This window comes from Oncorhynchus mykiss, chromosome 17 (genome assembly GCF_057628025.1).
Source record: "Oncorhynchus mykiss isolate SJ-2025 chromosome 17, ASM5762802v1, whole genome shotgun sequence".
NCBI classification, from domain to species: Eukaryota; Metazoa; Chordata; class Actinopteri; order Salmoniformes; family Salmonidae; genus Oncorhynchus; species Oncorhynchus mykiss.
In genome coordinates, this window is record NC_143038.1 from 10,437,613 (window position 1) to 10,461,259 (window position 23,647).

At 42.7% G+C, this 23,647-nt stretch overlaps 3 protein-coding genes across 3 annotated transcripts; 1 reads left to right on the forward strand and 2 right to left on the reverse strand.

Annotated features, from left to right (window-relative positions):
- Positions 1 to 1,480: 1,480 nt before the first annotated feature.
- LOC110493655 (rho GDP-dissociation inhibitor 1) lies at positions 1,481 to 16,826 on the reverse strand. Its single transcript, XM_021568054.3, has 6 exons — positions 16,710 to 16,826; positions 8,361 to 8,552; positions 7,619 to 7,702; positions 6,700 to 6,776; positions 5,697 to 5,760; positions 1,481 to 4,344 (listed from the first exon to the last, which is right to left on the reverse strand). The coding sequence occupies exons 2-6, from the start codon at positions 8,548 to 8,550 to the stop codon at positions 4,145 to 4,147; spliced, it is 615 nt and encodes a 204-aa protein (XP_021423729.2). The 5' UTR covers positions 8,551 to 8,552; positions 16,710 to 16,826; the 3' UTR covers positions 1,481 to 4,144.
- Positions 16,827 to 17,761: 935 nt separating this feature from the next.
- LOC110493654 (THO complex subunit 4) lies at positions 17,762 to 20,702 on the reverse strand. Its single transcript, XM_021568052.3, is given in 7 exon segments — positions 17,762 to 18,056; positions 18,222 to 18,374; positions 18,377 to 18,417; positions 18,529 to 18,598; positions 18,705 to 18,852; positions 18,969 to 19,127; positions 20,300 to 20,702. Coding segments are annotated over 6 exon segments (723 nt in total). The 5' UTR covers positions 20,534 to 20,702; the 3' UTR covers positions 17,762 to 18,056; positions 18,222 to 18,303.
- Positions 20,102 to 23,533, forward strand: LOC110493657 (anaphase-promoting complex subunit 11). The gene is made up of 4 exons (XM_021568056.3): positions 20,102 to 20,197; positions 21,116 to 21,210; positions 21,417 to 21,536; positions 23,193 to 23,533. Exons 3-4 carry the CDS (start codon positions 21,428 to 21,430, stop codon positions 23,336 to 23,338), a joined length of 255 nt encoding a protein of 84 aa, XP_021423731.1. The 5' UTR covers positions 20,102 to 20,197; positions 21,116 to 21,210; positions 21,417 to 21,427; the 3' UTR covers positions 23,339 to 23,533.
- Positions 23,534 to 23,647: the final 114 nt, after the last annotated feature.

The following is a 23,647-nucleotide window of genomic DNA, read 5'->3' on the forward strand; positions in this document are numbered from 1 at the left end:
TTTTGCGGTGGGTCAGTCATGGTGTGGCATTTCTTTGGGGGGCCGCACAGCCCTCCATGTGCTCGCCAGAGGTAGCCTGACTGCCATTAGATACCGAGATGAGGTCCTCAGACCCCTTGTGAGACCATATGCTGGTGCGGTTGGCCCTGGATTCCTCCTAATGCAAGACAATGCTAGACCTCATGTAGCTGGAGTGTGTCAGCAGTTCCTGCAAGAGGAAGGCATTGATGCTATGGACTGGCCTGCCCGTTCCCCAGACCTGAATCCAATTGAGCACATCTGGGACATCATGTCTCGCTCCATCCACCAACTCCACGTTGCACCACAGACTGTCCAGGAGTTGGCGGATGCTTTAGTCCAGGTCTGGGAGGAGATCCCTCAGGAGACCATCCGCCACCTCATCAGGAGCATGCCCAGTTGTTGTAGGGAGGTCATACAGGCACGTGGAGGCCACACACACTACTGAGCCTCATTTTGACTTGTTTTAAGGACATTACATCAAAGTTGAATCAGCCTGTAGTGTGGTTTTCCACTTCAATTTTGAGTGTGACTCCAAATCCAGACTTCCATGGGTGGATAAATTTGATTTCCATTTATCATTTTTGTGTGATTTTGTTGTCAGCACATTCAACTATGTAAAGAAAAAAGTATTTCATAAGAATATTTCATTCATTCAGATCTAGGATGTGTTATTTTAGTGTTCCCTTTAAAAATTGTCTTGAGTACAGGTCATAAGCACAGCACAAAAAAATTATGTAATACATGTACATATAATTGTAATAAAACCACCATTTAATGGTAATGTGGCAGCCATATTGGATTTGGAGTCAAATCTAGGGGGACCCCCCTAACGTAATTGCAAGAGTAGTGGCTAAACATGTGAAATTCACAGAGGGACCTTTGACTGGAAATAAATTCTAGCTACCAAAAAAGTGAAGTTTAATCAGCATAAATATTAATGATTGACATGTCGCCCTATTGTATCTGTGTGCTTACATACCTTACATGCTTTAAGATATCCTAATGCCCTTGATGTGTCTATGTAGAGCAGACCATTGATTACTTGTATACCAAATTATAGCAATATCAGAGCTTGCAATTTTGGGTTACATGAGCTTAGGTAGCTCACTCCCCCTCCAGCCAGGCATTATTCTGCACTGTTTGAGTTAAGGTTGTGTGTCACCATATCTTTCAATTTAACCACTTTCGCAATAGGATTATTGTATATAACCATCCATATATGGGAGAACTTAAGAGACATGGAAAAACATGGTTGTGCTTTGTTATACCTCAGGTAGCGTTCTCTAAAAAATGTAAGCCTGTTTTTGAAGATTAGCAACTAGCAACTAGTAAAAATATTTTGAGAAGTTGTCAAATGTGATTGCTGAATAGATCAGTACTGGAAATAATGGTTTCACTTATTTTACCCACAAATAAACTTTGCTACTTTGAAAACCAGAGACACTCTGTACACAACAGGCCAAGTTGAGCAACATCTTTATTGTCCAAGAAGAGCAATCACAAATGATCAAATATTTATACAACCCCACCAGCATGCCAGCATCTTCATTGAAACTGTACAATGTGTGAAGGAATGTATGGGAAAGCATAAGATCATTCACAATATCTGAAACACTTTTACATCCATATGCTTAGGGTACAGTACATGTCAATTCCACTTTCTGATCCAAAATCCCTCCCTCTTAACATACTCAAACAGTATCACGCATTTTCTGCTAGCACATCCTACTCTGTGCAAACGCTACAATTTTTCCATCAACGTCTCTTTCCGTCAATATGTCATTGGGCAAAGGCAGGGGCCTGACTGTGGAGGTGTACATCTTAACCCTACCAGCTCCTGTTCCTAATGAGAGTTGAAACACCGTCAATGTCTCCAGCAGCAGACGGTGAGTCATTCTCTACTCCTGTGCTTTCTCTGGTACTTGTCATCTCATTTGACCTCCGACAGCAGGCTCTAAGGGTCGTAACAAAATGTGAGTGAGGGGGGAGGAGGGAAATTGGATTTGGGATTGATGTACATTAAGGCAAAAAAAAATACAAAATCGTGGTCTTTCTTTTTCACGCGATCAAAGTCGACGATAAGGCCTCATGGCTAAGGAACACAAGTGTGTTATCAATAATGATGACGTGGCCTGCTGGGGTGGGCAAGGAAAAAAACACATTGGTAAATTCTAGGTGGTGTATTCTATTCTCATTCTAACTACCATGTTTACTTGTGTTTAGCGGAGGTTGAGTTTAGACAAAACAGGCCAGGAGCAGCATGTGTGTAAACTTTACAGGGAGAATCACAACTAGCAAAGAGATTAAGATGGTGAACAGTTGATAGTACAATATGCCCTTGAGTGAGTCTACCTGATGGCAAGCACCACATGAAATATACAACCCAAGTCATGCACCATCTGTTAGTGCACCACCATGATAACTGCGCAAGAGTAGTAAACTGATTATTGGTGAGTTAAACTGATTATTTTGATATTTCGGTATAAGGCAGCACTAGGGCTTACGCCCTTTTTTTTCATCCAATGTTATGATATCTTTCACTTCCTTGGCCCTAGCCTCTGCCGAGTCCCCAACAACTGGAAGTTCCTGTTTTCAGGGTAAATGGACTTCCGCTTTTGGACATTAACAAGGCTGCGGACCTCGTAGGGTAAGAGTTGAATACCCCTTATGTAGGAGATCTAGTTTCAGATGTTTTTTTTTTACACCTGCTACATTAGGTGACCGTGGCCCAAATCCCCATGTAAGAGGAAAGGGTTAATACATTTAAGGGGGGTGGGAGGAGCTGAAGTAAAGTAGCTCATTATTAATTCACTGTATGTTTAAAAGACATGCTCCAGAACTTTTCACCCTATATTCACCCCCACTTGGGCAAGCTCCTTAGTAATTCAAGTTTCAGCCAATGAGCTTCAGCCCCTCACCAGTGACGGCTAGCAAGACGCACACACAATAGAGCGAGAGAGCAATGACGTGGTGCACATATCTGCACATTTGTGACACATGCAATTTTGGGGACTACTTTTGGCTCATGGGTGCTACTTTCAGAACCACTGGCAAAAAAATAATACAAAAGTTCAGGAGAATATCTTTAACAAGGCAGGTCGTGGTAAAATATATAAAAAAAACAACTAGCAAGGAGGCAAGCAAAGGAATGCTAAAAGGGGGCAGAACAAGATGGCGGGGAAGGAATGACCATAAAAGCTGATTAATATCAACAGTGACATGAACAAAGCCACAGTATACTAGTATTCATATATATATATATATATATAAAAAAGGCAAAATGAAAAGTTGATTGTACACTTGCTTTTCCACGTGTACTTCTTACTGACAGGAAGACCATTTAGGGAGCAAAGGGGGGTTTAATCTCTTCAAGCAGGACAAACCATGAGGGGTGGGGGGTTGGAGGACAGATCCTGGGCAGTACAGCTATGAGAGACTTAAAAAGGTCCAATTCAGCCGTTTTTATATATCTATTCATTTCTGGGTAACAATTAAGTACCTTACTGTGATTTTAATTGAAAACAATGGCCAAAAAAACCAAAAATAGCTTCTTAGCAAAGAGCAATTTCTCAAGCAAGAATTTGGCTAGGGCTGTCTGGGAGTGGCCTCAGTGGGGAAGGCAAAACTAGCTGTTATTGGCAGAGAGGTTTGGAACTATTCTTTATTGGTCTATTAACTAATTTACTGACTGGTGAAGTCACCAGGGGGCCAAAACTCCATCCCACCAAGGCAGTCTTTTCAAACAGCTCCAACACTGAAAGGGCATTATCATAATTTTCACAATATTACTCCAAACTCATAGTGTGGATATATATGTATATACAAAACACGGCAAAATCACATTACTGACTGCACTGGCAGGTTGAGGACAGTGAATCAATTATGGTGGACTTTGTGCAACCAATGAAAGCAGAGGGGGGGGATGGACGGACAGAGGGGGCCGTTGCTTCTGCTGCTGCTACTAATGCAGACGGATAAATGGGGAGAAACGTGGGAGAGACGAGAGAGGGATGGAAGGGTCGGAATGAAGATTGAAGACACGAGGATGGGATGAAGTAGAAGAAAATAAACTCATGGAGAAATGGGGACATGGTTGTGGGGTTTGGTTTTGAAGGCCTCTTTCTTAGTCTTTCCAGTCTTTCTTGATGTTGAGGTTCCACTCCCAGGAAAGGTGGTCGTGCTTATCGTCGTCGGTGAACTTGGACTTGATGTTGTAGGTGCCGCGGGCCAGCATGCCTTTAGGAGCCTCCTCCAGCGGGGTCAGGAAGTCGTACTCATTTGGCCTCGGCCCATAGCTCCCCACCATGTAGTCTGACTTGTCAACTACAGAGACAAGAGAGAAAAGAAGGGCTGTTTGAATCACCAGGGAGGACAAAAAAAATACAGGGTGGTGTTCATTAGGCACTAAACAGAAAACTGAATGAAACAAGGAGTAACTAGTAACTACTATACTAGCTCTCTGGAAAGAAAGTTATCAATAAACAAGACTAATGAAAAAAATGACTAATGACTATTTTGCGACAACTTATTGATTTTTTTGGTACTTTTACCCCTTTTTCTCCCCAATTTCATGATATCCAATTGGTAGTTACAGTCTTGCCCCATCGCTGTAACTCCCCTACGGACTCGGGAGAGGTGAAGGTCGAGAGCCATGCATCCTCCGAAACACGACCCTGCCAAGCCGCACTGCTTCTTGACACAGCTCGCTTAACCCGGAAGCCAGCCGCACCAATGTGTCGGAGGACACACTGTCCAGCTGGGGACTAAAGTCAGCTTGCAGGTGCCCAGCCCACCAGAAGGAGTCACTAGAGCGCAATGGGATAATGGAATCCCAGTCGGCCAAACCCTTCCCTAACAACACCGGGCCAATTTCGCGCCGCCTCATGGGTCTCCCGGTCACGGCCGGCTGTGACATAGCCTTGGATTGAAGGCGTCTGTAGTGACGCCTCAAGCACTGCATAGCAGTGCCGTAGACCGCTGCGCCACTCAGGAGGCCTGCTCTAATTTATTTTTAATCTGTCGATTTCTCAATAAGCCTCTCAAACACGACTCACTAATAAAGCAATTGACACAACAGGCTGTTTTGTGCCTCAACTTGCATCCAGTTTCAAACAAACCTGCCCTTTTCTGCTCAGGAAAAATCTAAACAATCTCTCAATAATATCCTTATTGACAGTGTTGAGTCTGTTTTTCAGCCTTGACTTGTGCATCCGGTTTGAAACAATATCTCAATTTCAGTCCCTGGCCCTTCTGCCGGTTTCTCTTGGCAGATTAAAAAGGGAAGGCAGTGTGTGGGCCGGGGCCGTCTGTCAACGTCATTAAACAATGGTAGTCTCCACAGGCCATAAGTGTTTACAGCTCTTCATTGAACTAATTCATTTAAACTGATTCCCTTATTGTCTAAAGAAAAGGCATTGATGTGGCATTATGCCACTTATCTCTTCAATTCTGTTAGGACCAACATTTGGAAACCATGACAATGTATCACCTAGTACATTCCCATAACAGAGAAATCTGTAGAAACTGATGGCGGTGGGAAACTTCAACGTTGATGTCAACATTCGCTTGAGTCTAGGGCATAATTTCCCACATTTAGTATGGGAGGAAGGCCTGTGAGGTTGAGATGGAGGTCAGGAGGGAACAAACAAGAGGGATAGGAAGCAGCAAGCACTCACTTCTCACTCCTTTCCTGTGGGTCTGCTGGACATACTTGAGTCCCGAAACAATCTCCTTGTTCACCTGCAGAGAACAAGAAATTGTTAGTGGCATGGAAAATCAATCTAGCTTATCGCAAGCGCATCTGACAGAAATAGGCCATTTAAAGAACTATTGAACCATGAAATCTGAAAAATACAATACCTACAGCTAAGCCAAGTTCATTAACAGCACAATCTGAGTGTTTGATTTCTAGTGGGGGAGAAAAGTATAGCCACCACCTTTTTATGGGGAAAGTGAAAGGAGGATACCTGGCCAGTTGAACAACAATGCATTCAACTGAAATGCATCTTCTGCATTTATTAACTGATGGGGTCTTCATACAAAAAGCTTTCTATTCTAGTAAATTTAACTACATTGATTCTCTTTTGAGAGAATCAATGTAGTTCCATTTAATTGTTTTGTGCAATATCTTACATATTGTACAGGTAACTGCCAAAATAATGGAAACACTTCAGTAAATGAGGGATACAAAGTATATTGAAAGCAGGTGCTTACACACAGGTGTGGCTCCTGGTTTCAATAAGAAATAAACATCCCATCATGCTTCGAGTCTTGCATAAAAATGCTGGGTGGCGATTATTTTGGCTACCATGGCTATGCCCTATAGGATAACAATGCCCCCCCATCCACAGGCCACGAGTGGTCACTGAATGGTTTTGATGAGCATGAAAACAATGTAAACTATATGCCATGGCTGTCTCAGTCACCAGATCTCAAACCAAAAGAAAACTTATGGGAGATTCAGGAGCGGCGCCTGAGACAGCGTTTTCCTTCACCATCAACAAAACATAAAATTATGGAATTTATCATGGAAGATTGGTGTCACATCCCTCCAACCGAGTTCCAGACATTTGTAGAATCTATGCAAAGGTGCATTGAAGCTGTTCTGCCTCGTGGTGGCCCAACGCCATATTAAGGCACTTTATGTTGGTGCTTCCTTTATTTTGGCTGTGCTCTCACTTTGAAGCTGATCTTTATTCTGTACTCCACTCCCTCCTTCAGGATAAAGGACTGCTTCTTAAAGGCCTCCAGATCTCCTGTTAGAAAGACAACGAGGGAAAAAAACAGTAAGGTTTCTCCAACACACACACTAACTAACTAGGGCATGCAGCAGGGGACTGCCATCCACAAGGCCCCAGTGTGGAGTGTGAAAGCAGGATGTCTTTAACAGTCATGTAGAGTCCTAGGCAGCTCTGACAACTCAGCGAGGGTCATTATCTCAGCTCAGCGGTGGCACTGCCTCATTAGCACACTTAATCAGGGGTTTTAATACTGCCTTCTAGCTGTGCTGCAGCACAATCCCTCAACATCTAGCAGTGTAACAAACTGGACTGGGGAAACAGAAGCAATACAGCATTCTCCACATTATTCCCCCCACGAGGAATGGGTCGAACCAGTTTTTACCCCAGAATTTGCCATACGTGCTGTACATGGAAAGACCATGAGGTAAGGCTTTGAAATGTTCAAAAGACACCCAATTTATTCCTATTCATTCACTGTTTAGTGCATGTTACCGCTGACACGAGTGTCTGTGTTATACTGTTCCTCAGGAACCCTTTCTGTGTTAGTTTATGACCGACCAATAATCACTACAAGTACATACGAGTATGATGCACGCATTCTTTTACTGGCACTGGCCTGCGTCATTCAGGATAACTCAGGTCATTCTGTTCAGCAGCACAAGGTCTCCTGCTCACCTCAAGAGAGTCAGGTGACAGTAGCAGGTCTTTTCTTAGAACACGGGCTAACATATCAGTTTGTCAGCTCCAGTTAGTTACACACTCGGAACCATTTCCCCCATGTTTTGGAGACACTCGTACGATAAGATGTCAATTTCTGGGGATTACAGTAAACAAAGTACTACAGTATTATGGCTCACCTTGGAGGTCCAGGGTCAGTGGGTTCGGGGCAGTCTCACACATCAGTGTCAACCGTGTCACCTGGACGTTGGGAACGCTGGGATCTGTAACAAGACCAGACAAAGAACATCCATAAGGATCACGTAACTGGCCCACAGCAACCTCACACCCTACTTACTTAACCATAGGTTTGTATGATATGTAATGTTTGTAAATGGTTGGTTTCAGACCTTTAAACTTAATAGGCCATTCAGTGTGAAAATACAAACATATTTTATAACATTTAGCACAAAGACATCACTTAAATGTATTTTTATATAATTCTGCATTTGTGTCTGAATGACAACTGAACTGAATACATCCAAGTGTTGATATATGTGAACTTCTGGCCCTTACCTAGGCTTCCATTTAAACATTACAACTTTTAATCGATTGTACAGACCAAGACTTCTTAGAGGCCCTTTTCTTAGAGGCAACATTGAGGAACGAGGACTGCATGTATACTATCAGTAATAACCAGCTGTCCAACGGTCTCACCCAGATGAGAGCTGAAATCATGACAGCTATCCATTATTTGGAAGGGCCCCAAACATTAAAGAAGCATTAGTTTATTCTGAGATAAACAGTCTCTGGGCATTAGCTATAGCCTTTTCCCAGATCTAAGCAGTGTCTTATTGACCCGTAAAGATACTAAGCAGGCGCCAGGCAGACACGCATTCAAACACAAACACAAGTATTGAGAGAGAAATGACACACACTCACCAGCGACAGCAGCAGCGCCGGCTCCTAGCAGAACCTCCTTGTACTTCCGGAGGCTCTCGTCATCCTGGTCCAGCTCCTGGATCTCCTGCAGGGTCTTCTGGGCCGGGGGCTTGTAGTTGACCGTCTCGCCCACGTCATTTTCCGCAGCGATGGCTGCAAGCTGCTCCGGAGTCAAATCATCCTCAGCCATGTCTGTGGCGAGAGTGAGAGCGAGGGGAAGAGGAAGAAGAGAGGGAGAGAGAGGAGGAATGGTACGACCAATATTGTTGGCAAATAAATAGTTCCATTAAATCGCTACTCCTCGCATGTGGTTTCTTCTCAGATGTAGTATATTCTACTCAAATAAAAGGATGACAGCATCTCATCAATTACTATGAAATGCTGCTATGACATCACACAAGGCAACAAACAATGAACTAAAATGCAAGAAAGGTTCCCTGATCGGAAGAACCAAAAAAGGTGCAGAACTAAAAAAAAAAAAAAAACCTTTAATTTTTTTTAAAATAAAGTGTTGATCATTGAGTGAGAAGTCCACTTTTACTACCAATGACTTAATCCTGGGACAAATGTGAAAAATCTGGGCACACTGAAACAGCGTCAGCACTGGTGGGAGACCATCACCATCGAATGAGGTCATGTGTGAAAAGTCGCATGACACGGGCCCCTAACACACACACGATTGAAGTCAGAGGAGCAGGGGCTGTGTTCCTTAGCATTAAAACCTCTTAGAGCTCTAGGGGCGCTATTTCATTTTTGGATAAAAAACGTTCCCGTTTTAAGCGCGATATTTTGTCACGAAAAGATGCTCGACTATGCATATTCTTGACAGTTTTGGAAAGAAAACACTCTGAAGTTTCAGAATCTGCAAAGATTTTGTCTGTAAGTGCCCCAGAACTCATTCTACAGGCGAAACCAAGATGATGCATCACCCAGGAATTAGCAGAATTTCTGAAGCTCTGTTTTCCATTCTCTCCTTATATGGCTGTGATTGCGCAAGGAATGAGCCTACACTTTCTGTCGTTCGCCCAAGGTCTTAGCAGCATTGTGACGTATTTGTAGGCATATCATTGGAAGATTGGCCATAAGAGACTACATTTTCCAGAGGTCCGCCCGGTGTCCTTTGTCTAAATTTGTGCGTAATCTTCAGGTGCAGGCATTTTCTCCTGGGATTCAGGAGAGAAAGCATGTTTCCAAGAACGATGTATCAATGAAGAGATATGTGAAAAACACCTTGAGGATTGATTCTAAACAACGTTTGCCATGTTTTCAGTCGATATTATGGAGTTAATTTGGAAAAAAGTTTGCGTTTTGAGGACTGAATTTATGGATTTTTTTTGGTAGCCAAATGTGATGTATAAAACGGAGCTATTTCTAATACACAAGGAATCTTTTTGGAAAAACTGAGCATCTGCTATCTAACTGAGAGTATCCTCATTGAAAACATCAGAAGTTCTTCAAAGGTAAATGATTTTATTTGAAGGCTTTTATGTTTTCGTTAATGTTGCGTGCTGGATGCTAACGCTAATGCTAACGCTAAATGCTAACGCGAAATGCTAACTCTAGCTAGCTACTTTTACACAAATTATTGTTTTCCTATGGTTGAGAAGCATATTTTGAAAATCTGAGATGACAGTGTTGTTTACAAAAGGCTAAGCTTGAGAGATGGCATATTTATTTCATTTCATTTGCGATTTTCATAAATAGTTAACGTTGTGTTATGCTAATGAGCTTGCTGATAGATTTACACAATCCTGGATACAGGGGTTTTTTCATAGCTAAACGTGACGCAGAAAACGGAGCGATTTGTCCTAAACAAATAATCTTTCAGGAAAAACTGAACATTTGCTATCTGAGAGTCTCCTCATTGAAAACATCTGAAGTTCTTCAAAGGTAAATGATTTTTTTGAATGCTTTTCTGTTTTTTTGTGTAAATGTTGCCAGCTGAATGCTAATGCTAAATGCTACGTTAGCCATCAATACTGTTACACAAATGCTTGTTTTGCAATGGTTGAGAAGCATATTTTGAAAATCTGAGATGACAGTGTTGTTAACAAAAGGCTAAGCTTGAGAGCTAGCATATTTATTTCATTTCATTTGCGATTTTCATGAATAGTTAACGTTGCGTTATGGTAATGAGCTTGAGTCTGTATTCACGAACCCGGATCCGGGATGGGGAGATCAGAAAGGTTAAGGGAACCACCAGAGGGGTTGTTCTAAATACAGACCAATCAAACACAGTCAGTTTCTCAGAACCATTGGTCTCCAGTAGAGGTCGACCGATTATGATTTTTCAACGCCGATACCGATTATTGGAGGACCAAAAAAGCCGATACCGATTGATCGGACTATTTTTTTTCTTCTTTTCTAATAATGACAATTACAACAATACTGAATTATTTTAACTTTATATAATAGATCAATAAAATCAATTTAGCCTCAAGTAAATAATGAATGTTCAATTTGGTTTAAATAATGCAAAAACAAAGTGTTGGAGAAGAAAGTAAAAGTGCAATATGTGCCATGTAAGAAAGCTAATGTTTCAGTTCCTTGCCCAGAACATGAGAACAAATGAAAGCTGGTGGTTCCTTTTAACATGAGTTTTCAATATTCCCAGGTAAGAAGTTTTAGGTTGTAGTTATTATAGGAATTATAGGACTATTTCCCTCTATACCATTTGTATTTCACTAACCTTTGACTATTGGATGTTCTTATAGGCACTTTAGTATTGCCAGTGTAACAGTATAGCTTCCGTCCCTCTCCTCCCTGGGCTCGAACCAGCAACACAACGACAACAGCCACCATCGAATCAGCGTTACCCATGCAGAGCAAGGGGAACAACTACTAGAAGGCTCAGAACGAGTGCCGTTTGAAACGCTATTAGCGTGCGCTAACTAGCTAGCCATTTCACTTCGGTTACACCAGCCTCATCTCGGGAGTTGGTAGGCTTGAAGTCATAAACAGCGCAATGCTTGACACACAACGAAGAGCTGCTGGCAAAACACACGAAAGTGCTGTTTGAATTAATGTTTACGCGCCTGCTTCTTCCTACCATCGCTCAGTCAGATACTTAGATACTTGTATGCTTGCTCAGTCAGATTATATGCAACGCAGGACACGCTAGATAATATCTAGTAATATCATCAACCATGTGTAGTTAACTAGTGATTATGATTGATTGTTTTTTATAAGATAAGTTTAATGCTAGCTAGCAACTTACCTTGGCTTACTGCATTCACGTAACAGGCAGTCTCCGTGTGGGGTGCAACGAGAGAGAGGCAGGTCGTTATAGCGTTGGACTAGTTAACTGTAAGGTTGCAAGATTGGATCCCCCGAGCTGACAAGGTGAAAATCTGTCATTCTGCCCTGAACGAGGCAGTTAACTCACCGTTCCTAGGCCGTCATTGAAAATAAGAATATGTTCTTAACTGACTTGCCTAGTTAAATAAAGGTATAATAAATAAATAAAAACGTCAAATCGGCGCCCAAAAATACCGATTTTCGATTGTTATGAAAACTTGAACTCGGCCCTAATTAAATCGGCCATTCCGATTAATCTGTCGACCTCTAGTCTCCAGGGGCCTCTTAGCCTGACTTATCAAAACAAGCTCACACCAATCTACTTACACCGACTGTCATATGTTAAATAATGAAAGCAAGACGTCACTGTATCAAGTGAGTTCAACTACGCTGACAGATGTGGTCAAAACGATGTTGACATACAGAATTCACATGCTCCTAAAATAGACCACATGTAGGCTACATTCTTTAGATCAATGCAATCAATGAACAAGGTCCTTAGATGTTGTTGTTGCCTGTTTGCCCCAGATCTGTAATGGCCAACTCCTAAGGTGGTTGTAATGACAAAACTTATGTTTGGATCTGGGACAACTTCCAGGCTTAATTTGTGGGGCTTTCCTCAAGTAAAATCTGAATGAAACGGTTCTTGAAATTGCTTCTCAAAACTCAACCTGTCCACCTCTGTCCTTTGAACTCATGCCGACTTCATTTGATGCCAACTAAAAACTGTTTGACAGCAAGCCTAATGGCATTCACAACAAACAAGATGGCCAATAAAACACACTCCAGATGCGTCATTGCTATCCAGGGGTTATAATTGGAATGAGAGGCCTCTCCTCAAAATACTCGAGTCACGACAACTGGAGGGGCTCACAAAAGCAGGAAGAGTTGTGTTTATGCCAAGAAGAGTCCAACATTCCCAATAAGGCGTTCTCTCCCACAATAGCTTAATCATGAATCCTCTGTCTGTGTCTGCCACTACTACTGCAGAGCCAGTGCTCGGAATGGAGCTTCAGTTCCATCAACGACCATGTGTTTTAGGCTAATAAAGTTATTTTCCACTTGATGTTGGTGACCTATCATTCTTTGCTGGGGCTTGGGAGAGGGAAAGTATTTCAATGTTGGCGTTTAGTTTTAAGAGTTAAATACACACCTGTATCCTTGTTAATCAAAGAGTGTAAGACTTAAAAATCTGACTAGCAGCCTGGTGTGGGACTTTGATTTGGAGGAAAATGGAGCAGGGAGAAAGAATGATGCAGTTCGTTTTGGAGTTTTGTATGGTGTACAGTGCATAGTACAAGTATTAGGAAACTAATCCCTCACTAAAGCCAATCTACAGGGGAACAAAGATAAGGACAAAAAATACACCATAAAACAAAAGAAAAATGGGAAAAAAATAAGTACTGCTGCGTCAGGGTTTCCAGCTTTTGGGAAATACATGTTTTCTTTGAAAAGCCAATGAATACAATTGGCACTGGCCAATTGCCCAGAAGGAGGAAATAAAATCCCATTGCGAAATAATGCTTTTTAGCCTATTCATTGATGGAAATACCAGTCAATTTAAATACATTTTACTGGTCACGCTTATCGGTCAAAAAGGTTCATTGACATTTTCTGTTCAAATGAATTACCATAACCTAAACGGGATTTGTGTCTTACTGAGTTATGTGGGTGGACGCGCTAATTAGGTTACGCATCCGATGCATATGGGTCCAGTAAATCAAAATACACTTTCCTAACGGAAACCGTGTACTGAATTTAGAGTTGTTTCTAATGTGTTTATGTGAGCTGGCCTCAAGAGTTTCACAGAAGCCCACCCTCTGTGTGACAGCGTCATAGTTCCACCATTGACCTAATGCCAGTACTTTACCACCGCCCATATACAAGAGCAAAACAACAAGCTGTTAGAAGAGGCTAAAGGGCCGGTACGACGGCGAGGCAAACCGCCCGAATCTGCAAGTATGATTCCGGCCTAATATGAAAGGCGTGTCATCTCATCGTGACGACAACTTGGAACCTTGACGGCAAACACTCCAACTAATTGGACGAATGCATTCTACTTTTGTATTTAAAAAAAAGCCCTTCGACGCATCTATATTAACAATCTATTTGATGTTAGATTACTGTGAGAGTTTGTAACATGAAAACTGTAGCCTATTTCACAAAAGGCTAGTTTGCCTTGGAAACAACTGCTCACAAAACATCTCTCATTGTGCTAGGGGCAATAAAAGGCACCTAAAATGTGCAGTGTTGTCACAACACAGATGTCTCAAGTTGAGGGAGCGTGCAATTGGCATGCTGACTGCAGGATTGTCCAACAGAGCTGTTGCCAGATAAGAGAAATAGACATTCAATTATCATAAGCCGCCCCCAACGTTGTTTGGCAGTACGTCCAACCGGCCTCACAAACGCAGACCACGTGTACCCACGCCAGCCCAGGACCTCCACTTACGGCTTCTTCGCCTGCGGGATGGTCCGAGACGAGCCACCCGGACAGCTAATGAAACTGTGGGTTTGCACAAGTGAAGAATGTCTGCATTAACTGTCAGAAACCGTCTCAGGAAAGCTCATCTGCGTGCTCGTCGTCCTCACCAGGGGCTTGACCGGACTGCAATACGGCGTTGTGACCGGCTTCAGTGGGAAAACGCTCAACTTCTCTAGCGTGCCAGTGGCCATCGAAGTGTGCTCTTCAAGGATGAATCCCGATTTCAACTGTACCGGGCAGATGGCGTTGTGTGGGCGAGCAGTTTACTGATGTAAATGTTGTGAACAGAGTGCCCCATGGTGGGCAGGCATAAGCCACGGACAACGAACACAATTGTATTTTATCGATGGCAATTTGAATGCACAGAAATACCGTGACGAGATCCTGAGGCCCATTGTCGTGCCATTCATATTTACCAGACATGCCTGTATATTTACCAGACATGTCACCCATTGAGCATGTTTGGGATGCTCTGGATCGGCATTTACGACAGCGTGTCCAGCTCCTGCCAATAACCAGCAACTTCACACAGCCATTGAAGAGGAGCGGGGCAACAATCAACAAACAGCCTGATCAACTCTAAGCGAAGGAGATGTGTCGAACTGCATGAAACAAATGGTGGTCACACCAGATACCAGATACTTACCGCCAATAAAAAGAAAAGATTAAGATGGGCAAAAGAACACAGACACTGGACAGAGGAACTCTGTCTAGAAGGCCAGCATTCCGGAGTCGCTCAGTTGTGCACCGGGGCCTCCCAATCCCCTTTTCTATTCTGGTTAGAGACAGTTTGCGCTGTTCTGTGAAGAGAGTAGTACACAGCATCTTCTTGGCAATAGCCTTAATTTCTCAGAACAAGAATAGACAGACGAGTTTCAGAAGAAAGTTATTTGTTTCTGGCCATTTTGAGCCTGTAAATCAAACCCACAAATGCTGATGCTCCAGATACTCAACTAGTCTAAAGGCCAGTTTTATTGTTTCTTTAAATCAGGACAACAGTTTTCAGATGTGCTAATATAATTGCAATTGGGGTTTTCTAATGATCAATTCGCCTTTTAAAATGATAACCTTGGATTAGCTAGTACAACGTGCCATTGGAACATAGGAGTTATGGTTGCTGATAATGGGACTCTGTATGCCTATGTAGATATTTCATTACAAATCTGCCATTTCCAGCTACAATAGTCATTTCTAACATTACAATGTCTACATTGTATTTCTGGTCAATTTGATGCTATTTTAAATGGACAAAAAAATATATATTTCAAAAACAAGGACATTTCTAAGTGACCGCAAACTGTTGAACAGCAGTGTTTATTCATTGACAAATAATGAGAATTTAAAGCAATTTCCAAGTAAATGCTAACTTTATGGATGCTCTATTTAATGAGCCGTGATGTTCCACTGTACAGGGCTCAATCAATGTTATCCTGGCTTCCAGTCTGAAGGGTCCACAACACCCCGCCCAGTCTGAGATGAAGATGTCAAATCTTTCTAGCAGACAGAATGTGGTACTTAAAATTCAGGTTGACAGAAGAAACTCAAATCTAACTACATTAAAGAATTTCCTTTCTCACATTCACCAACTAGAATTTGCACCAATAAACATCAATGGATGAAATTGATTATAATTGAAATAATGAATAATAATTCATTCAAACTTGCGAACAAAATGTATTGTACTCTGCACAGGTGCAGAACAGTCTCCTTCCCCTGTGCAATCACTGACAATACTATACACAGCCACCAGCTGTAAAATTATAATTTGTGCTGCAATGAAACTGGGTATGCAGTGTGCACTACATATCAATATAGTACGTAAATACAATTGTTATCTTATCAACATCGCGTTATGCACCTGTGTTACTTCCTGGAAGATAAACAGCTAACAAAGAAATCTCATTTCCATTCTTTTGTTGTCTGTAGGTGGCTAAATAGCTTGAGCTTTAGCGTTAGCTTGCTGCAAAGAAAGATTGCCCGGTTACTGTAGTTACTGACAGGGACAGGTGCCGACTTGGGAGTATCCCAACGAATAGCTAAATAATAAGCTAAACATGTGTTAAACTAGCTAAGAACAAAGGTTGCCTAATCGTCGAATTTAGCACTGTTTTGGGCGACAAAGTAACCAAACGTCAAAGACAGCCAGCTAGCTAATGTGTTAACTGTCTCTGACCGGCTAGACACTGCCGCAAGTCATCAAGCTGCACGAGGATTGCTAGCTGGCTAATTAGCAACATGGGTGTTGGACTCCCTAGCTACCTGCCACCCAATTAAACTAAACTACGCTTTTACATAATATTTTGCTCTGCTGCAGTGGAACTTAACAGTAGACCAACGTTTATTTCACGTTTCCCTGGCGACAAATGGGCACTGCTGCAGCCAGGGTGTGAAGTATGTAGATACGTTGGCAGGCTAACGTTACCGTGGTTGACATGCTAGCACAACTCAGCAAATTGCTAGCAAAGTTGGGAGGAAATGACACCAGATACAAAGTAAGACTAAAACATAATGAACCGTCATATGCTTGATTGGTAACTACTGTATAGGTTGTGAAAGCATGTCTTTACCGTTTTCCTGCTGCTTTTTCCCCAGGCGCTTGAAGAATAAGTGCTTCTGTCGCTCTGCTCTGTGCAAGTATGGCGAACAAGGAACGGCGCCGCCCCATACAACTCGTTTCCGGGAACTATGCCGCGGCGCGCACGCTCAATGCAGGTGGCGTGCAATTGCTGGTGCCGCGCGCACTGAATTGATTTTAGGTGGGGCTAGTTTGAAGTCTTTAACAAGTAGTGCTAGTGTATTTAACACTTCATTTTAATAGTTAAAATTATATATTATTAGGTCCCCATCCTTCATTGCTAACAGAAGACTAATCAACTGGTCCGTCTAGTTCTTTGACCATTTCAAATAATAATCGAACAGGTCAGTGATGTTAGTTTGAAAATTAATATAATACCTTACATTTTAGTAACCACAATAGTATGAAAAGTTATTACACATTGTGTTTGACAATCTCACAAGTGTTGCACATGTTATAAATGGCTTTAGCTTTTTACAAGCATTTGATATAGCAGTAGTAAACTACCATTGGAAATTCAATCATTTCCACAATACCCCTTGAGGTCTAAAAGCCAATTAATGCTTGAGGTGAAAATGTGGTCTGAGGCACCATGTGGATGGTGTGACATAATTGGAGCCTCCAGAGGCACGCGGAGGCCAAATTGAGCTCCACACCACATCACCATCCTCCTCAAATTGAGTAAAAATGCGGAGGGCTCCATACAACTCCTATTTGACATGATTGGTTGAGGGCGGAAGGTCCTGTAAAAAAAAATAAACTCACTTCACAAGTGGTCTGCGCCACAAAGCACAAGTAGTATGAATGCCCCAACTTCTGCAGAGGCTGTATCACCATAAATGATGCACGGCCAATGCAGACGTCATATTGACCATAGGCTTTTAGGACCGGTTTCCTGGACACATAAAGCATAGTCCAGGACTAACATAAGCTCTTTGGAGAACATACACCAAAATAGTTTTAGCCCATGACTAAACTTAATGTGTGGGAAACCAGCCCATAGTGTTGTACAGACCTTCAACAAGAGGCAGATGAACTGGAACATTTTGTTTTGTAGGTTTATTACAACTATGCACAAGGAGAAGGGGAGGCAAAGGGCCAAAAAAAAATCTCCCCCTCAAAAACCTACAATTGTCCCAAAACGGTACAAAAAGTGTTCATAATATTAAAAAGGGAGTAAAGCAAGATCCAGCCACACATTAAAATGATGCCAAATAACAGTAAGTGTAAAAGATCTGGTCCATTTCAGGTCCAAGTCCACAATATCAAGCTTCAGATCCGACAGGATGAAGATGAGGGATTCAAATGAGTGCTTCTGGGAATTCTAACTGGTCTCCATCTGCAATAAAAAGCAAGTGAAAATTAGGACTGTATTCCAGCTACAAAGCTCAAGCCACTTACATTGAAGAATTTATATTTCTATACTTTCCTGCCTTTGTCAATGTAAATAAGAATTTGTCCTTAACTGACTTGCCTAGTTAAATAACATTTAAAAAAGACGTACCTTAGCATTGTAAGCATCCAACTGGGCATCCAGCTCTTCAGCAGACAACTGCTGCGGTTTGCCTCCACCACCACGTCCGCCTCTACCCCTCCCCCTGGAGCCTCTGCCGGCCCGCCTGTCTCCACCTCCCCGTCTGTCTGAGAAATTGGGGCGTCCAATTCTGTCTCTGTTGAATCCACCACTGCCTCCGTTTGAACTGCAAACAGATTCAAAGACAATCAATGAGCTACAACTGGGATTAACTAGATTTAAATATATATCACATATCATACATGACAAAATAAAGAAAGCTTATAGAACCACATACCTCTGTGATGGTCGTCTCTGGTTATCGTCTCGAATTTGTGACGTGACGTGCTGAATGCTCATGGCGCGGCCTGTGAGCAAAAGGAAAACAAGATTAGGCATCTTTGTTCAGAAGAGTTACTCAATTACTACAAGCTTCAAAATAATAGCAATCAACTAATTCAAATTAAAGCTCACCATCAAGTGGTACATTGTTGTACTGTTTCATGGCTTTGAGTGCATCAGCCCTCCTCTCAAAGTGGACGTCAGCAGTTCCCTGGCTGCGGCCAGACCGGTCATAGTGCACAGCCGCTTTCTTCAACGTACCGAATTCCGCAAACAACTCCTGGAAAAAACATTACAAAGGCATTAAGAAACATGACCGGTACAATTCATGTATAACGTCAAAACAGTTTGGCGAAAAGGCCCGACATCTTTGTAGCAATTGACTGTAGAAATTACCTGGATATCAGCGTCAGACACACCGAAGTCAAGGTTTGAGACAAGAAGCTTGCCACCAGTCTCCACACCGCCACCTCCTGCTCCCCCACCACCGCCAGCATTACTGCCGAAGCCACCTTCGAACATGTCGTGTTGCCATTTGTCCGGCAGCTCTCTGGGCTGTAAAGGTACAATGAGAAAAATGCAGCTGCTGACTTCTGGTTCCCCTGCTCCTGCTGATCAGACTGAGCACATTTGAGTCAGTTGCTTAGGCAGGCAGGGGAATCTTGCTTCATTACTACCATTAGACACATTGGTCTATGGTGGATTCATGGTCAGTGTAACAGCACACATGATTTAATAAAAACAATTATATTAATATAGGAAAGAACCAAAACTAAGCTAGTAGGACAGATGGCAGGACTTCCAACTCAAAATGGCTCCTGCCCTACAGGTGGTTTGAAGAATGTGTAGGTAATTAGAATGGCAGTGCAGGGGAAAAAAACTGACTTGAGCTCGATGGCAAGGACAGCATCCAGATTCTGCTTCAACTCCAAGTGTAGAAAAAGTCCATCCAAAGAAAAATCCTTAATTCAAAAGTTGTGAAAGTCATTTCGACATGCTCCCTTAACCGACCATGGAAAGTTCAATAAAGTTCTTTGGGGTGCTTTGCAGTCTGGATCAAAATATGAAACAAAGAAAAAAAAAAACTCAGTTGACTGAACATCCATTTTGAGTGTCGCCATTTTGTTAGCTTCGTTGCATAAAAACAGTCAAATTTTTGATAATTAGACTAATCTGGAACTTAATTTAGGGCCAACGATGCGCCAGTCGACAAATTAAGAATTTGTGGACTACTAAAAAACCCACGAGGTACATGTTTTACAGACCAAATGTGAATATCTGGAGCAGCTCACATTCACACTACACAAACAAGTGTTAACTAGCTAGTTTATGAATGCGGATCAGCTCCGTTTTGAAGCGGCCCACGAGGGTGAACATGTTAGCTAGCTAGTTAACGTTCACTCCCAGAAACGTGGGACATGACCAGTAAAATTCAATAGTGCTAGCTAGTAACTGTTTGACCTGAAGCGGGGAAATGCAATGTAGACCATGGGCCCACAAACACGACGTTGTACGTCATTAAAGGAATACACGTTTCCGAACAGTGGTTTCTTCTTTGAGTTGTGCCCTATAGCGCACTTCCCATTGATAAATCCACGTCCATCAGCAACTTTGTGAACTACCTGGTACGTGTCGCAGCACATTTAACAAGATCAGCTAAACTATTTAACATTCGTCGTCGTCGCCTCTGCCATTCCTCCTTTTTCTGTGATCCTCCGTGTTCCTACCCTGCTGTATGGCGTGGGTCTGCTGTCGCTTCTGTCTCCACTGAAGTTCTGTCGACTCCTCATGGGCCCGGATCCGCCGGTCCGGCCTCCAGAGGCAGCTCCACCGGGTCGGCCTCCACTCCCACCTCGACCCGATGATCCTCGGCTGCGGCCTCCTCGATTTCCGCGGCCACCTCCGCCTTTCTTACTTTGTTGGATAATGTCATCCAAAGACATATCCATCTTATCAGCCATGGTGGCACTTGTCGTATTAAAGATCAACAAATAAATGGAAAATTTACTTTAAGAATGACGCTTTTGGTAGCAAAATCTAGCCGCTTTCCTCGGTGCTGATCAATGGCGAATAGCTTGAGTAACGTGAGTGGGCTTAAAAATAATTGTAGTAAGTGACGTGAGTGTATTCTTACAACCATTTCCGTTGGATTTTGCGCTTCTTTCACCACCAACGTCCTCTCTGCTGCTGTCTAGTGCCTCTATCCAGCATTGCAATCACAAAGGTACCGTTGCAAATAAACCAAAGGAAATACGAGACAGGCTCCCGAGTGGCGCAGGTGTCTAAGGAACTGCACATCAGTGCTAGAGGCGTCACTACATACCCTGGTTCGATTCCAGGCTGTATCACAACCGGCCGTGATTGGGAGTCCCATAGGGCGGCGCACAATTAGCCCAGCGTCGTCCGGGTTAGGCTGTCATTGTACATAATAATTTGTTCTTAACTGATTTGACTAGTTAAATAAAGGTTCAATTAACAAATACACACCTCTCTGGATGGCAGTATTGTATCTCTTTTGAAATACCTATTTTTATCCTCCACAGGCATGGGTGGCGATATTTTCCCCGATTCGAGGATGTGACGTTAAATGTGTCGGAACTCTCAGGAAATGTTTTGTGTCTTCATTTTAAAATCCAAGGTAGGATTTTAGAATTGCAATACATTTGCCATGTTACTTACTAGCTAGTTATTACAAATGTCAACAGCGAAGTAACATCATGTGGTGCACCAGCTTTCTAGACGAGCAAAGATTACGTTAACTACTGTGTATTGCTCGCTAGCTAGCTACTAAGCTAACGTTAGTAGTTAGCCACCTTGAACATTCATACAACGTGTGCCTATCAGGTACACGGGAGATGAAGGTTAAAATCAAGCAGTGGAACGGCGTGGCATCCTGGCTGTGGATGGCCAATGATGAGAACTGTGGGATCTGCAGAATGTCTTTTAATGGCTGCTGCCCAGATTGTGAGTTTATATAAAAAGCTGCTTACTAACTAACAACTGAGTTATTCGACATGTCTCATCATTTGACCAACTCCATGAAATGAATGTATGCACAAACTCAATATGCTTCTTAGTGCATGTACATTGCATTCGTGAAGTTTCCAGACCCGTTGACTTTTTCCATATTTTGGTAAATTACAGCCTTATTCTAAAATTGATAAAAACATGTCAAAAAAGATCCTCACCAATCTACACACAATACCCCATAATGACAAAGTGAAAACAGGTATAAAAAAACGAATGCCTTATTTACATAAGTATTCAGACCCTTTGCTATGAGACTCGAAATTTAGCTCAGGTGTCCACCTGTGCTAAATTCAATTGATTGTACATGGTTTGGAAAGGCACACGCCTGTCCATATAAGGTCCCACAGTTGACAGTGCATGTCAGAGCAAAAACCAAGCCATGAGGTCGAAGGAATTGTCCGTATAGCTCCGAGACAGGATTGTGTCGAGGCACAGATCTGGGGAAGGGTACCAAAAATTGTCTGCAGCATTGAACGTCCCCAACAACACAGTGGACTCCATCATTCTTGAATGGAAAAAGTTTGGAACCACCAAGACTCTTCCTAGAGCTGGCCGCCCGGCCAAACTGAGCAATCAGGGGAGAGGGGCCTTGGTCAGGGAGGTGACCAAGAACCCGATAGTCACTCTGACAGAGTTCTAGAGTTCTTCTATGGAGACAGGACAACCATTTCTGCAGCATTCCACCAATCAGGCCTTTATGGTAGTGGCCAGACTGGAGCCACTCCTCAGTAAAAGGCACATGACAGCACGCTTGGAATTTGCCAAAAGGCACCTAAAGGACTCTGACTGTGGGGAACCAGATTCTCTGGTCAGATGAAACAAAGATTGAGCTCTTTAGCCTGAATGCCAAGCGCCACGTCTGGAGGAAACCTGGCACCATCCATACTGTGAAGCATGGTGGTGGCAGCATCATGCGGTGGGGATGTTTTTCAGCGGCAGGGACTGGGAGACTAGTCAGGATCGAGGCAAATATGAATGTAGCAAAGTACAGAGAGATCCGTGATGAAAACCTGCTCCAGAGTGCTCAGGACCTCAGACCGGGGCGAAGGTTCACCTTCCAACAGGAGTGGGACAAATCTCTTGAGTGTCCTTGAGTGGCCCAGCCAGAACCCGGACTTGAACATCTCTGGAGAGACCTGAAAATAGCTGTGCAGCAATGCTCCCCATCCAACCTGACAGAGCTTGAGACGATCTGCAGAGAAGAATGGAGAAACTCCCCAAATAAAGGTGTGCCAAGCTTGTAGCATCAAACCCAAGAAGACTCGGGGCTGTAATTGCCGCCAAAGGTGCTTCAACAAAGTACTGAGTAAAGTGTCTGAATACTTATGTCAATGTGATATTTCCGTTTAAATTTTTTAAATAAATTAGCAAAAATGCATAAGCTGTTTTTGCTTTGTCATTATGTGGTTTTGTGTGTAGTCAAGGGGTCTGAATACTTTCCGAATGCACTGTATGTCTATCGATTCCTTCATATCTTAACGGTTATGCATAAATTGTCCTTTGATATCATGACGTGTTCAACATTGTGACAGCGTGGACACTTATCCTCCATTGAGGGGAGACCTTTCAGCAACAATGTCTACTTTCCAGGTAAGGTTCCTGGAGATGACTGCCCATTGGTCTGGGGTCAGTGCTCCCACTGCTTCCACATGCACTGCATCCTCAAATGGCTCAACTCCCAGCAGGTCCAGCAGCAGTGCCCCATGTGTCGCCAGGAGTGGAAGTTCAAAGAATGAGCTCATCCGGAGAACGTCACTTGAATGCCTTTCAAAGACTGACGTGTCACAGAGGATTGTAGTGTTTCGGAATACATATGCTTCTGTTTCTTGTTGTACATTTCCAGCTACTTTTCTGAGGCTGTCAAAGTTTGTATTCTGTGGAGGGGTGTGTGAATAACAATGAATGTGAATAAATATGTGATTAGGATTTAAGCTTGAGCTGCTACCGATTTACATTTCATATAGTGGTTTTCTCAAACTCAGGATTTACATTGAATGAGAGTAACTCTCCTCTTTAACAAGCTAACCAATGATTCATCAATGCAA